This window comes from Microcaecilia unicolor, chromosome 1 (genome assembly GCF_901765095.1).
Source record: "Microcaecilia unicolor chromosome 1, aMicUni1.1, whole genome shotgun sequence".
NCBI classification, from domain to species: domain Eukaryota; kingdom Metazoa; phylum Chordata; class Amphibia; order Gymnophiona; family Siphonopidae; genus Microcaecilia; species Microcaecilia unicolor.
In genome coordinates, this window is record NC_044031.1 from 217,531,173 (window position 1) to 217,547,593 (window position 16,421).

General features: G+C 40.3%; 1 protein-coding gene across 1 annotated transcript in view; it reads right to left on the reverse strand.

The window, feature by feature from the left end:
• Nucleotides 1-4,292: 4,292 nt before the first annotated feature.
• The window catches only part of PDE1C (phosphodiesterase 1C), a 981,038-nt gene continuing 968,909 nt past the window's right edge, over nt 4,293-16,421 (reverse strand). The window contains 1 exon segment of the mRNA XM_030204349.1: nt 4,293-4,468. Coding sequence (XP_030060209.1) covers nt 4,293-4,468 — 176 coding nt within the window.

A 16,421-nucleotide genomic window follows, 5' to 3' on the forward strand; every position in this document is an offset into this window, starting at 1 on the left:
CTCCTCAAATCACTAGTAATGTGTGTGCTTCTTTGAGAGTACTTTCTCCTTTAAGGTAGTTAATTGGTTTTATTATAAACCGCCTAGAAGCCAATATGGCCCCTTGCGGTATATCCAGTTTCTGCAAATAAATAAATAAATAAATAAATAATCAGCAGTTATGTACATAACTGTCCTTAATCCTGGAACTGTGCACACAAAAAAATCCAAAGCACAAACCTGCAAGGGGAGTATGGACCTGGAAGGGGCATGGGCGGGTTAGGGGTGTGCCTAGCATTTATATTCACAGGTTGTAAAATACTAGTAGTTATGCTCATAACTAGCAACAATTAGGTGTGAGCATTTACACCACCCTTTCAGCTGGCATTAGTGCTTGAGCCTAACTTTAGACTCATAACTGTGGACATCTGTTAGTATTCTATAATGGCATGTGTAGTTACTAATTTGCAATTTGTGCTTAGCATACAGCATCCTGGCACCTAACTTTAGGCAATATATAGAGAATTATCCCCCCCCAACGGGATGTTACTGTTTATTAAAACCTTGATACACCATCTAGACTTGAAACTCCCTATGGCAGAAGGAAGCTAAAACCTAAAATTAGGGGTCAAAGGCTCAGTATTTTCTATCTAAGGTTCAGCTTTTATGTGATATCATATCTTCTTCCTTAAATGAGCCAAAAGCTCAAGCCCCCTGTCCTGGGGTAGCTCTAGATGGTCCGGAAAGCTTGCTTACTGTTTAATCAGTACATAAATAGGATATGTTTTCACCTACAAATATTAATTCACTCACTTCCATCCTTTCATTAATGAGAACTACTATTTATGATCTTGACCCCTTACCTTCAGCTTGGCTGAAAAACTTGGCTTTAGATCTATTGCCTGTTGCACTTACCATTATAAATACAAGTTTAAAATCTGACACTGTGCTATCTATTTGGTAAAAGTTGATAGTTTGTCCTCTTAAGAAATACTCACTGGCTCCATTTACCGGCCATCTAAAGGCCTGCCTCAAATCTATGTTTCCTTGCCAAAAAAGGTCTTCACACAATTGTTATCCCATACTGAACATTGCTCTATTCTTCATCCTCATCAAGTTGGTTTCAGACAGCACAACAGCACCAAGACAGCAGTTACCTCAGCCAACCGCATTCATTCTTTGACAGAGGTGACATCTGTTTGATACTGTCCCTTGACTTCTCAGCAGCCTTTGATCTAGTAGACCACTCTCTCCTGTTGCACCTTTGGGTTGTCTAGCCCAGCTCTCTTGTGTTTTATTCTTTTCTTCAGGATCATTCTTTTGTCATGAAATCAAAAGCTGGTAATTTGGATTCTTACACTAGTTTCTATCATGTACCTCAAGGTCCTATTCTATCCCCCTTTCTCGTTAATATTATTCTCATCATTTTAGCAACTCTCATCCAATCCTTTGATATCAGATTTTACTTTTATGCAGATGACATTCTTTTCCTTTTCCCTTCTTCTCTCACAACTGATCTCACTCCATTACAACTCTGCTTAAAGCCCCTTGCTATTTGGATGTCAGACAACAAATTGGTTCTCAGTTCTAGCAAACCAGCTGTTTGTTGGATCTCTGGGTCTCTGCCCCCCCCCCCCCCATATCTCTGCCTCAATGTTTTGATCTATCACCCCTGTTCAGTCATTCTATTATTTAGGTGTTATGACTGATTCTTCCCTTACATTTTTAGATCAGATTTCAGGAATTCTGAAAAAGGCTTATGCTTCCCTAAGTCAATTAAGGCATCTCTGTAGTTTTCTGGATTTTCTCTCTCTATGCACTTTAATTCAAACTTTTGTCTTTTCAAGATTAGACTATTGCAATACTGTGTATGCTGCTTTACCATCCTCTCAGTTAAAATAACTTCAGACATTTCAAAATTTGGCAGCCAGTTACTTCTTAAAATGCATAGATTTGATCATGTTTCACTATTACTTATCCGTTTACATTGACTTCCATCATGCATAGCTTATTTGGTAAGTTGAGCGGGTCATTTCTCATTTCTTTCAAAGATCTATGTTTTGCACTCAAAGCTTATTATTTAGGTCTTCCATCCTATTTACCAGTGGAGTGGAGTGGAGTGGAGGAGAGGCCAAATGGTTAGTGTAGCAGGTTGCAGACCTGGGAAACTAGGTTTGATTCCTGCTGCTGCCTGATGGGTGGCAGTGAGTTGAGATCCTGGGGAACCATGTTCAATTCCCTTTGCAGCTCCATGTGACCCTGGGTAAGTCATTTAACCCTCCATTGCCCCAGGTACAACAGTAGTACAATGTACTACCTAGACTGTGAGTCTAATAGGGACAGACCCAGTATCTGTAAAGTGAAGCTGTAAACTGATTATGTCAAAGTGGTATATAAATACTCAAATGAATGAATTGACAATACCATGTATCCTGTAACAACATCTAAGACCTCTAGATTCCCACCAACTAGCTCTTCTTTGACCTAAAATTGCTAATTTTGAATCCACTTGACAAGCTGCTTTTTCTATTATAAAATGAGCTTCCACTCCCTATTCGTAGTGAACCATCTTTAAAAAAAATTCAAACTTGCTTATGGTGACCGGGCAGGATGTTGAGCATCCGGTGGGTGCTGGAATGCCAGTCTGCAGCTCTTTGCCTTTCTGTAAGGTGAGTGTAAATCTTTCCTTTAATTATATTGGAGTTCCTTTTTTGACTTTTATACTGTATTTTTTTAGTATGTACATAGTTGTGATCTGCTGGACAGCACAGACAATATATCAAGATTTTAATAAACAAACATATTTTTCACAATCATTACTCAGATCATAAACATGCCCACAGTGACCACTGAGAATTTTTTCCTACATCATGAAACCTGAAAGAAGCTGCATAAAAGGTCCAAAAATTTGTTCTATCAAGCTGTATTATTGACATTTCGAACTTAATAAGGCATAGTTCGGCCATGGAACCAGGGCCAGCCCAACCAGTAGTGAAGACTACGCAGTCACCTAGACCAGCAGCTTCTGGGGTACAGCAAAGGACTGCTACAGTCCATATAAAACAATAGATCCTGACAGCGACACAAATGCAGAGAACTATGCATACATACTTTTATCTGTATGAAGTGTGGGCAATTTTCAAGTAGCCAATTTACCTGGATAAATGACTTTTGGAAACTGCCTTCATTATTTGGGGTGTGCCTTGCACTGGCTCTGCATGGAACATGTCACTTTTGTAGGTATGTTAACAGAAGGCTTGATCACAAAATTTTCTAGTTTCTTTGCATCAACGGTCAAGAAGAAAATCCACCAAGGTGGAAGAATGCTGAATTCTTACGAGAAGTACACAGAGAGAGATGAACAGTGGGAAGCTGAGCATGAACTCAAGAGAGAAGGACAGCGATGTAAAGCCTCTCAAACAGGTTTTATTGATCATAGACTCGACACAGAACTGTATTTCAGCCACAGGCCTAAGTACATAAGTATTGCCATACTGGGACAGACCAAAGGTCCATCAAGCCCGGCATCCTGTTTCCAACAGTGGCCAATCCAGGTCACAAATACATGGCAAGATCCAGGTATGATAATGAGATAGTCTGGTCTTGAAAAAGACCTTAAATTGAATGTTGAACACTCAAGCACATTGCATATTGCAGTTTTTGTACACCAGACCAAGCCGTGAAGACTCCTGAAGCAGGCCTGTGGCCAAAACACAGTATTGTGTCGAGTCTCTGATCAATAAAACCTGTTTGAGAAGTTTTACAATCTGGTTTCCTGAGTTCATGGTCAACGTCCCACTGTTCATCACTCTAGCTGCTTTGCATACCAGGACCCCTTGCAAAAATATTTCCTCTTACTCCCAGAGTTCTTTTTCTGGCAAAACTAGAAGTTCCATTGACCTGTCAGTAAAATGGACTTTCTTTAGACCCCCATATCCCACTCCAAATATCTCATGCTAAAGTGCTTACCTTACCATATTAAGTAAGTCTAATGTTTCTAATATAGGTGGATTTGGGCTTTTGTATAAAGAAATTGCATTCTCTTAAAGCTATACAGAATTTTTTACCCCTCCTAAGTGAATATAAATATGATGATTGCGGTGAGATATGAAGAAGACGTCCAGCAAATACTAACATTCCTGGAACAAAAGCAAGTGCTTCCATTGATTATCTTGTTTAAAATATGGTATAGACTTGAATCTTGGAAGTTTCATTACTAGTGATGTTTAACTTCAAAAGTCCTACAGCATGTAAGCAGTCATTCCTGTGTTCTGGTTAGCTATGAAAGATCAGCAGGTGCCAAATCTTTGGCCTCACTCAAGCTTCTTGTTCCAGTGCAGGGAAATGTGTTGCATCTTATTCATCCTGCCCCTCTGATCAACTGGCTTATAGTTTGCTGTGCTTTCTTCAGACTTTTTGTTAAAGGTTGGCAAGTTGGTGCTTGTGTAGTAGATAGGCTTCTTCAAATATTGAATTTGCGGTTTCAGGACTAGAGGAAATTTAAAAAAGAAAAAGAAGAAGGTAATCAGATAAAATCTGCCCATGTCATACTGAAGAGCACACACTGTAACAGCTGTAGTTGGTGAGTTTATGCATGTCATATGATCGATGACATGGATAGGATGATGTCCAAAGGTATTTACATCACTAAAGTTTGTTTATGTAAGTTGCCCTTCCTCAATATGGTAAGATATGATGGTAATTCTATAAATTGGTACCAAGATCTAGGCACCCCAATGCATGTGCTTAGTGTCAACTCAATAACAGCATCTTGACATCAAGATTCTGAATACTAATGTAAGTCAACATTGGTGCGCCTAAAGTTAGACACCAACAGGTACACCAAGTCAATGATAGTTGCAACTATTGGCGCCTAATTGTGCCTTGAAGTGCATGTAACATAGTATTCTGTAAGTTGTGTGTGTATCTCACAGACCTGCCTATGCTCCACCATGTTTATGCCCTCACACTTATGTGCTAAGTAATTTTGGTGTGTATGCTACAGAATAGCGCCTAGCACATACTCACGTACCTGCCAATTGGTGCAACAATCACATATGTAAATACTACTTATTCCATAATTTATGTGTATAATTGGCCCCAATTTATAGAACTGCCCTTTATCCCCTGGATTCTATAAAGGGCGCCCAAATATCCCCACCCTAATTTGGGCATGATCCAGAGATGCACGTACAACCTAATTAATGAGCCAATTTACATCAATAACTGGATGCTAACAATTAATTATTGGTGTTAATCAGCACTAATTACAGGTTGTGCACCCATCTGGCTGCATGCTAGTCTATAAGCATAGTGCTCATATCCTTTAGTATGCATCCCAAAAGGAGGTATGGCATGGGAGGGGCATGGGCGGGCCGAGGCATTCTCAATAGATGCGCGGCATTATAAAATTCTGGGTATCCCTGCCCAACTTGCATGCCAGATGCCAGGATTTACACCAGGTTTCAGCCGGAGTAAGTCCTTGCACCTAAAGTCGGGCGTGGGAATCTCCGCTAGGCGCTCATCCAGAGCATTTTTTATAGAATAGCACTGAGCACTGTTTTTTCCCCCAACGTCTATTTTTCAATGCCATTTACTGAATCCGTCCTGTTGTGCTTTGTCCTGGGAGCGTATTTTGGGTAGAATTGATGAAAATGCATGCAAATTATGGGGTCAGTATTCAATGGCACTTATCCTGGTAGGATCTGCTCCTACCTAGAAAAGTGCCTCCTAGAAAAGTGCCTCTCACTGGTACTGGCCTTTGATATTCACTAATTCCACTGGCACTACCCAGGATAATGTCAGGGCAGTCCTGAGGTGGAGCCAAGGAGGACCCAGAAATTATCTGGGTATCACTGATCTTGAGTGTTGGTACCCAGCTAATTATTCTGATAAGTTAGGATAGAGCTGAACATCAGCCATATCCAGATAACTTCCAGAGTCTGCTTTATACCTGGATATTCAATGCCAAATTCTGGGTATGGCCCAGTGCTGAATTTCCGGGATTACATTTAAACATTATAGTCAACATTTGAAGTCAATGGTGACTGCAGTGTTTCAACATGGGGGGAGGGGGGAGGGGGTATATTTTCAAATCCACGCAGGCTATCCTCACAATAAATGCATGTTGCTACTTTGTATCCATGGCACAATTAAAAGGAAAGTATGAAAAGGGGTGCTAAGTCCCACCCAATCCAATGCAATAGTTATTAGATCCAATTATCCAATGTAGGTTATCTAATTTAACATGTGGAGTTTAGTCCTAATGTTAGGCTGAGAAGAACTATCAAATCTTTCCCTTTTGCATTTCCTTCACGTAAAGGGAAAAAAAAGCTCAGAGTTTATGCACAATTTATTGGCTTATGAAGCCCCTAGATTCTGGAGTGACCTGGCATTAAGTTTGGAAAATTTGCATAGCTATATCCTATTTAGAAAACAGCTTAAGACTATTCTTTTAAAAAGATTCATATGTTAGTAATTTATTTTATGATTATATGATCTTGTTGTAGATCTTATATCTGTTCTGTTTGTATCGGAATTGTATATGCTACTTGATTATAATTACTGAGAGATTGTCTCGGTAATTTTACTCTTTTTTTTAATCTGCAAAGCCCTTTGAACTCTCTGGTATAAGTGGTCTAGAAATTCAAATAAAATAAAATAAAGTAAAGTAAAATATTAGATGTAGTTGATATACAAAAAGTTATCATAACTCTGCATTTCTTGACCTTTTCTCATTGGAATCGGACCTATAACATTCTGTTCATGTAATCCATTTGCACACATTTCCTGATGTTTGGCTTTGCTTTCATTTCATATAGTACTTTTATGTGACCTCCCCCCCAGCAATCAAGCTGCTCATTACAAATAGACAAGTTTACAATTAAAAAAAACCCATTATTCTTGCACTAGGGGCCTTGTTTCCTAAGCAGCGTTATAGGTGCGTTAACATTTTTTAATGCACGTTAACCATGTACAAGCGTTAACCATGTAGGTGCCTACAATATCCCTATAGATGCCTACATGGTAAGCATGCGTGCTAAGTGTAGGCACGCTAAAACACTAACGCACCTTAGTAAACTGGGCCCCAGATGTCTAGTTTTTACATCCTAAATAGAGACAGGAAAAATAAAAAAGAAATCAAACAATAAGATTACAGTAATAAAATGTGTCTTTACAGGTCTGGCAGCATTTCACAGTGCAGCTTTTAAGTCACATTCTGCCAGATTCTAAATATCATGCCTAGCATTTTGTGTTGAAATCTAAGCGTATGCCATAAAAATGCACGTAACTTGGCTTAACAAGCCAATCAGTGTTTTTAATAGCACTTAACATGCAATAATGAGCACTAATTGGCAATAAGTAGAATTTACACGCATAACTTGCTAAGCGCATTGTGTAATGAATGTCATCAAAAGTCTAAAGCACGCAGTTCAAAAGGGTCATGGCCATGGGTGGGGAAATGGGCATTTTTATGGGCTTTCCCAATTTTATATGCTTTCTTATAGAATATGGCCCAGTCTGCATAAATCTATGTGCAGGGATTTACACCACATTTTTGTTGGTGTAAATGGAGGCACATAGTTTTAGGAACTGGGATATCAACTAAGCGTATTCTATATACCGTGCCTAAATCTTATAGAATATGCTTAGGCAGAAATGTTTTCTGTGCGGATTTTTAAGCACCATGTATAGAATCTGGCCCATTATGTATTTTCATTCTTACTATTAGTTTTATTTTCAGTTCTGTTCACAAGGAATTTTTCACGTGCATAGCACTTTACATTATTTGTTCTCTTTGTTCATTTTACAAATTAGATTCGGCCTTGTCCATTTGACTGGTTGACACAATTGCAGTTTGACTACTGCTAGATATGTTACATGCAGAATCCATTTGCTCCTCTAAACTACATTTTTCTTGTCTGTAAACTGATTCAGGGCTCTGTTTACTAAGCCACGCTGTAGGCATGCTAGCATTTTTAGCGCACGCTAATGCTAGAGACACCCATATATTTCCTATGGGTGTCTCTAGCATTAGCGCATGCACTAAAAATGCTAGCGTGCCTTAGTAAACAGGGCCTAATTTGTATTTTTATTATTTAGTTTTTATGAATGTACATTGACATTTGCATTATGCTGTTTTTTTTTTAATGTACCCTTGTTATATATGCTTTTTAATATATCCTTTTATATTTTCAGATTTTTAGATATGGTTCTTATTTATTTTTTAATGTTTCATGTTTAGACCCTTGATGCAGGCGGGTTCGCCGAAACATGGACTGTGTCGGGTCTGAACAATAAAATTTTGAATTGACACCCCCATTCTTTTTTTTTTCAAATATAATTGATATACAATCTTTATCAAGCCTAAGCTTGTACATAAAAGTATGAAATACAAACATAATTATATGAAGAACAAAACTAACAAAATAAAAATTATTAGTATGTAAATATACTCAAGTCCTCATTTTTTTTTATTATGACACCTCCATTCTTGAAGGCTCCTTGTGCTTTTTGTGATTTCCTACCCTGATACTGAAGTACACATTTAAATGAGAAATTCAAGAAAGAGGTCATCCCTAATTCAAGTACTTTAGATTTCAACTGTAGAAAAAGCTTTCTATGTATCTGAGTGGCATGTGGCACATGCCTGCACCCTTTGAACACAAAACAATAAAAAAACTATTTCTTAAAATGTGTTTTCAAAAGCAAAAGCTCACTGTTCAACATGGAGGAGACCAGGAGGGTGAATCTAGTATTGATAATATCCTGGAAATCCTCTAGGAAAGCAATCGAAGCTTCCTGAAGGTTCCAAGTGGTCAACATTTCCTCAGCCTGAGTCTGCCTACGAACCAAAGAACGTAATAACTGTTGACTCAGAATTAGAAATCTCAGTGCCTCAGCAATAAATTTATGAAAAAAGAATCTGCAGTGAAATTACGTGTGTAAAGGGAAAATTAAGAAGCTTCAAGTTCCTGGATCACAAAGAATTTTTAAAGGATTCCACTTAAAAATGAGACTGTCTTTAATATAGTTATTCCCAATAGCTTGTAGAGAATGAACCTGAGGTTTTATCATCATATACTTTATAAAGCAAATTGATCTTCTGATCAGTCTCCTGCACTGATCCAACAGTTTCAGAGGAAAATTCAAATATCTGAACAACCATTCCTTGAAACAGTCCCTCAGTTCTCTTAACGACTTCCCAAATATCCAACAATGGGACTTCAGATGATGCTCCTTCTGTCGCTAGAGACTCCATCATCATAGCCAATACCACTACTACAGTTAACGTAACCTTCACAGACAGAGCAGGAGTACAAACAGAGGCTGAAGTGCTACCCCTTCCACAGGTGGATATAAAAGCACAGATGAGAAAAGCAAGATAAAAAACATGAAAAAAAGATCAGTGGCAGACAAATGTAGAGAATGAAAGGAGGAAAAAGAAGAAATGGACATGCAAACCTGGAAAAACATTTAGGAGAAGACAGACACAAAGAAAGTGGAAAAAGACTGGGGCAAGGCCAATTAGAAAAACAAAATGCCCAGACAAGAAAAGTAGAAAGGAAAATATTCAATACTTTATTTAAATTTCTTTATTAATTTCAAATTAAACAAAGATACATCTCTTTGAATAGATACATCCATTTCAAACTTCAAAGAACATATAAAGAATATTATTACAAAGAAATTTTCTTAAGAAATGGAATTATAGTCCACAAATATAAGATAGTGGATTCAAGACGGTATAAAGCCGAAGGTAGTTAGCAGAAGAAATAAGTGAATTGAAGTATACTAGCAGCGGTTCTTTAAATATTTTCGGGACTTGATATTTGGGTTAAGGCCTGGTTCCTCTTCATATCAAGGAAAGACCGCAATTGTTCAGGTTCAAAAAGTATATATTTTTTCTCCTTAAATATCAACATGCATTTACACGGAAATCGTAACTGGAATATCACCCCAATTGTAAGAGATTCCTGTTTCATATCCAGAAATTTTTTTCGCCTCTGTTGTGTCCATCGTGCAATATCTGAAAATATAGAGACCTTGCTTTCTTTAAAATCCGGGTGAATATTTTTAAAATAAAGTCTCATTAAAGATTCTTTATCCTGTAGGAAAACAAATGTTACAATTAAGGTTGCTCTAGTCTCTGTATTGTCCATTGATTGCTGTAGAAAATTTGTTAAGTCCAATTTCTCAGGTAAATCAGGTTTAGGAATATCATTTTGTGGGGAAATCTTCATTTCCAGATAATAGATTTTTTGAAGTGGAGGTAATGATTGTTCAGGGTATTTGAATACCTCTTTCAAAAATTTTTCAAACATATCCTTGGGAGTGACAAACTTAGATTTTGGAAAATTTAACAATCTTAAGTTCAGGTTTCTTGATTGATTTTCAAGATTCTCTAATTTCCTGTGAGTTAGTATTCGGTCCCCTGAAATCAATGATTGTTGTTGAGAAATTTTTTCTAATTGTCCTTCTAAGTCAGTTTGTTTTTTCAACAACCCTTCAGACTGACTTTTTAAGAAGTTTATCTGCGTTGAGTTATTCAAGGAGACAGTAATGAATGAGGTACAAACCTTGTGGAGAGATTCTAAAGCCGTCCAAATCGTCTCCAGCGAGACCTCGTGGGGTTTAACCAGGGGCTGCATCGCCAAGACACAGGAGGTAATTCCCTCCTGTGTTGCTGTTGTCGGCGGTTCCTCCATGGTCTCCCCCAGCGTTGTCCCGGGCGATCGCTGGGCTCCCTGCGCCGATCCTTGAGTTGAATTTGGCATCGCTATTGCCTCCGGGGCGCGCCACTCCTTCGACCCCGTACTATCTTCGACGGTCGGTACAATGCTTCCGGGTGCACGCGTCGTCGTCGGGGTCAATGGTCCCAACGGGCTGAGCGATAGATCGCTCTCCTGAGCAGGGCTCTTCCTTTCCCCGCTAGTGGAAACGCCCGATACCGGAGTAGAAAACAGAAATGCAGACAAAGACTGCTGCCCAGGCAAGGAAGGGATCTGCTTTGGAAATATTCAATACTTATTAAGGATTGGGATGTGTCTGCTTTGGAAAAATGTAAGGGCATGATATTCAGCCCTTGGGCGGCAGCCCGCAAAAGTGACCAGCGGTGAATATCTGGGGGGTTTTTTGGTGCTAAAAAGTGAACCAGCTATGCCAACATTCAGTGCTAACTGGTTAACTTTTTAGCAATCAAAGATAGGACTGCTATTTAAGCAGTCTATTTTAATCGCTCAGCATAGCCGGTTAGGTTCTGAATATCCGTTCCTAACTGGCTATGTCAAATGATATATCTGGTTAGCAGCTGGCCACTAACTGGGATATTCAGCGGCAGATAACCAGTTATCTTCTGCTGAATGTTTGAAGTTAGGCATTTAAACCCTATTTAACCAGGCAGGAGCCGTTCCTGGATGGATAAATAGTTTTGAATATCGGGGGGGGGGGGGGGGGGGGGAACGGTAAATCTTTTTGTTTTTTGCAGAGCATTGCACCGCTTATAGAGTCTGGCTGTGTTGGGGGGAGTCTCCATTTACATTTTTCTCTGCATGATTTTTGTGGTTCCCTATTTCATATCAGGTGAGGCTTTCTCCATTTTCTGCACAGATGACTGAGGTGAAGTATTATGCTTGCATATAGTGTCTGTGTAGGAATGTTACAGCAGATCTAGTTTTCTAGTTTCCCAGTAGTAGGTACTGTATAGTGGTGTTAGCATAAATGTTAGAATCTAAATGTAAGCATGTTTGTCTGGTATTCATGTATGCATGTAAATGCCATTATAGAATAGGCTCACAGCCTGTATAAAGTGGGCACTTAAATTGTGATGACCACTTATAGCATTGCTCCCATGGATGGCAATTACAGAAAATGGTGCCAACATTTAGGCATTTATGGATGAAGGGGGTACCTATATGTGGGTACAGTGGGTTTCTGGTGAGTTGTTTTTTTTTTGGGGGGGGGAGGGGGGTCTCAGTTTTCACCACAAGTGTAACAGGTAGGGGAAGGTATGGGCCTGGGTCCACCTTTCTACAGGGCACTGCACCCACCACTAGACTACTCCAGGGACATGTATGCTGCTCTAATGGCATTGGCTATAACATCTGAGGCTATCATAGAGGCTGGTGAGTACTATTTTTATTCACATATTTGGGGGGTGGGAAGGGGGTAAGTGACCACTGGGGGAGTAAATGGAGGGTTATCCCTGATTCCTTCCAGTGGTCATTTAGGGCACCTTTTTGTGCTTTATTCATTCTGAAAACAGGTCTAGACCAAAGTGCTGAATTTTTTGTCCTAGACATTTTTGTTTTATTCCATTATAGCTGTAAAATGAACGAGTGTTAGGCATGCCCTAAACCTGCCCAAATCCCACCTTCAAAAACACCCCTGACTTGCCCCATGTGATTTGGATGCACTGCAGACAAAATGCATAGATAAATGTCTGCAAACAGGTTTCGAAAATACCAATTCGGACGTTTAAGAAGAAATCATCCGTGCTTTATGACACTTTTTGGACGTTTTTCTCTTTTGAAAATGAGCCCCATGGAGGGGCATAATCGAACAGAAACGCCTATCTCCATGGGCGTTTATCTCCGAGAACGGGTCCGTGAAGGGGCGGACCGAATCGTATTTTCGAAAAAACATGGACGTTTATCTTTTTTTGAGCTGGGCGTTTTTGTTTTTCAGCGATAATGGAAACCGAAAACGCCCAGCTCAAAAACGAATAACTCCAAGACATTTATTCGTGGGAGGGGCCAGGATTCGTACTGCACCGGTCCACCTCACATGCCAGGACACCAACCGGGCACCCTAGGGGGCACTTTTACAAAAAAAAAAAAAAAGGTGAAACAGCTCCCAGGTGCATAGCACCCTTCCCTTGGGTGTTGAGCCCCCAAAATCCCCCTCAAAACCCACTGCCCACAAGTCTACACCATTACTATAGCCCTAAGGGGTGAAGGGGGGCACCTACACGTGGGTACAGTAGGTTTGGGGGGCGGTTTGGAGGGCTCCCATTTACCAGCACAAGTGTAACAGGTGGGGGGGGGGGGATGAGCCTGGGTCCACCTGCCTGAAGTCCACTGCTCCAGTGACCTGCATACTGCTGCCAGGGAGGTGGGTATGACATTTGAGGGTGAAAATAAAAAGTTGTGAAACGGCATATTTTGTGGTGGGAGGGGGTTCGTGACCACTGGGGGAGTCAGGGGAGGTCATCCCCGATTCCCTCCAGTGGTCATCTTGTCATTTAGGGCACTTTTTGGGGCCCTATTCGTGGAAAAACAGGGTCCAGGAAAAGTGCCCTAAATTCTCGCTAAAAATGCATATTTTATTTCCATTATCGGCGAAAGGCGCCCATCTCTGATCGGCAGATAACCACGCCCCAGTTCCGCCTTCACCACGCCTTCGACACGCCCCCATCAACGTTGTCCGCATCCGCGACGGAGTGCAGTTGAAAACGTCCAAATTCGGCTTTTGATTATACCGCTTTATTCGTTTTTGGGAGATAAACGTCTATCTCCCGATTTGGGTCACAATATAGGCGTTTTTCTCTTTTGATTATAAGCAGGATAGTAACATAGTAGATGACAGCACATAACGACCTGTATGGTCCGTCCAGTCTGCCCAACAAGATAAACGCATAATATAAGGTATGATGTAATACTACATACATAAACATGATTTTGATTTGTCCTTGCCATTTTCAGGGCACAGATTGTAGAAGTCTATGCAGCACTGCCTTGTTCTCCAGCTACTGAATTTGAATCTGTCCAGCCACGATCAGGGCACAGATCACAGAAGTCTGCCCAGCACTGGCTTTGCTTCGCTTAGAAACTTACTGACTTCACGGTAAACCTGGAGGACGTAATGGGGCAGTTCAGCAAACTGAAGAGTAGCAAATCTCCTGGACCGGATGGTATTCATCCTACAGTACTGATAGAACTGAAAAATGAGCTTGTGGAGCTACTGCTAGTGATATGCAATTTATCCTTAAAATCGAGCGTGGTACTGGAAGATTGGAGGGTGGCCAATGTAACGCCCATTTTTAAAAAAGGTTCCAGGGGAGATCCGGGAAATTATAGACCGGTGTGTCTGACGTCGGTGCCGGGGAAAATGGTAGAGGCTATTATTAAAAACAAAATTACAGAGCACATCCAAGGACATGGATTACTGAGACCGAGTCAGCACGGCTTTTGTGTGGGGAAATCTTGCCTGACCAATTTATTTCAATTCTTGGAAGGAGTAAACAAACATGTGGACAAAGGGGAGCTGGTTGATATTGTGTATCTGGATTTTCAAAAGGCGTTTGACAAGGTACCTCATGAAAAGCTATAGAGGAAATTGGAGGGTCATGGAATAGGATGAAACATCCTATTGTGGATTAAAAACTGGTTGAAGGATAGGAAACAGAGAGTGGGGTTAAATGGGCAGTATTCACAATGGAGAAGGGTAGTTGGTGGGGTTCCTCAGGGGTCTGTGCTAGGACCGCTGCTTTTTAATATATTTATAAATGATTTAGAGATGGGAGTAACTAGCGAGGTAATTAAATTTGCTGATGACACAAAGTTATTCAAAGTCATTAACTCACGACAGGATTGTGAAATATTACAGAAGGACCTTACGAGACTGGGAGACTGGGCGGCTAGATGGCAAATGACATTTAATGTGAGCAAGTGCAAGGTGATGCATGTGGGAAAAAACCCCCCGAATTATAGCTACGTCATGCAAGGTTCCATGTTAGGAGTTACGGACCAAGAAAGGGATCTGGGTGTCGTCGTCGATAATACACTGAAACCTTCTGCTCAGTGTGCTGCTGCGGCTCGGAAAGCGAATAGAATGTTGGGTATTATTAGGAAAGGTATGGAAAACAGGTGTGAGGATGTTGTAATGCCATTATATCGCTCCATGGTGCGACCGCACCTTGAGTATTGTGTTCAATTCTGGTTGCCGCATCTCAAGAAAGGTATAGTGGAATTGGAAAAGGTGCAGCAAAGGGCTACTAAAATGATAGCGGGGATGGGACGACTTCCCTATGAAGAAAGACTAAGGAGGCTAGGGCTTTTCAGCTTGGAGAAGAGACGACTGAGGGGAGACATGATAGAGGTATATAAAATAATGAGTGGAGTGGAACAGGTGGATGCGAAGCGTCTGTTCACGCTTTCCAAAAATACTAGGACTAGGGGGCATGCGATGAAACTACAGTGTAGTAAATTTAAAACAAATTGGAGAAAATTTTTCTTCACCCAAGGTGTAATTAAACTCTGGAATTCGTTGCTAGAGAACGTGGTGGAGGCGGTTAGCTTGGCAGAGTTTAAAAAGGAGTTAGACGGTTTCCTAAAGGACAAGTTCATAAACCACTACTAAATGGACTTGGGAAAAATCCATAATTCTAGGCATAACATGTATAGAATGTTTGTATGTTTGGGAAGCTTGCCAGGTGCCCTTGACCTGGATTGGCCACTGTCATGGACAGGATGCTGGGCTTGATGGACCCTTGGTCTTTTCCCAGTGTGGCATTACTTATGTACCTGTGTTGCCATCTAATCACCGCTAAGCTCGTTTGATTCCATGCTTTCTATACAGGCTTTTTTATATATGTGTATGTATTGCTTATGGTATTCTATAAATTAAGTGAGTGTGAGCCTCACCCATGCTTTGCTTATGGATCCAAATGAATCTGAAATATAAACACACTTTTACAGATTAGCATATAGAATGATATTAGCCATTTACATGCTTATGTGCACACCTACGTGTGTATATGCCAGTATTCTGGTCAATTATGTATTTGTCACATAAATACTAGCATAATCTGTGTAGAATTATCCCCTCCCCCCCACACACAGATCCCTGTTTCCATAGAACATAGAAACTGGAATTCAGACATGTTCTCTTAGGATTCCACAGCTGCTGTCATGATGGTTGAGTCGGAGGAAATATGCTAGGTCTTTGTTGTGGGTGACAACTCTCTTTTCTAACTGGAGGTTGATATCTTCAATGAGCAAGACATTGTTATTGGTTACACATTGAGTTGAGACAAGATCCTTAAATTCAGTTTGGGCATTTGTCCATTTTCCTGGTGGTCTGTAAAAGAAGATGCAACGAAGCTGTCCTTGCAGGGATGTGTCATGTAGTTTGATGGCTGTAATTTCTAGTTCAGGGGATATTGACTTGGAAATTGCTTCAGCTTGGAAGAAAGACTTGCATATCGCTATTCCCCCTCCTTTTTTCTTTTCCCTGGTCCAGTGCATTATCTTATAGCCAAGTGGACAAAGATCGTTTATGATTGGCCAGTGCTAAATATTCAGGTATTACTTCAACCGCATAACTGGAATTTTAATGAAACACTGACTTCTAATTAAATCTTTCATTAAAAATGTGGGGCTGACAAGGTCTGGGCATCACAGAATCTGTCTCCTCCTCCCTTCCCTTTCCAAATCTTCTTA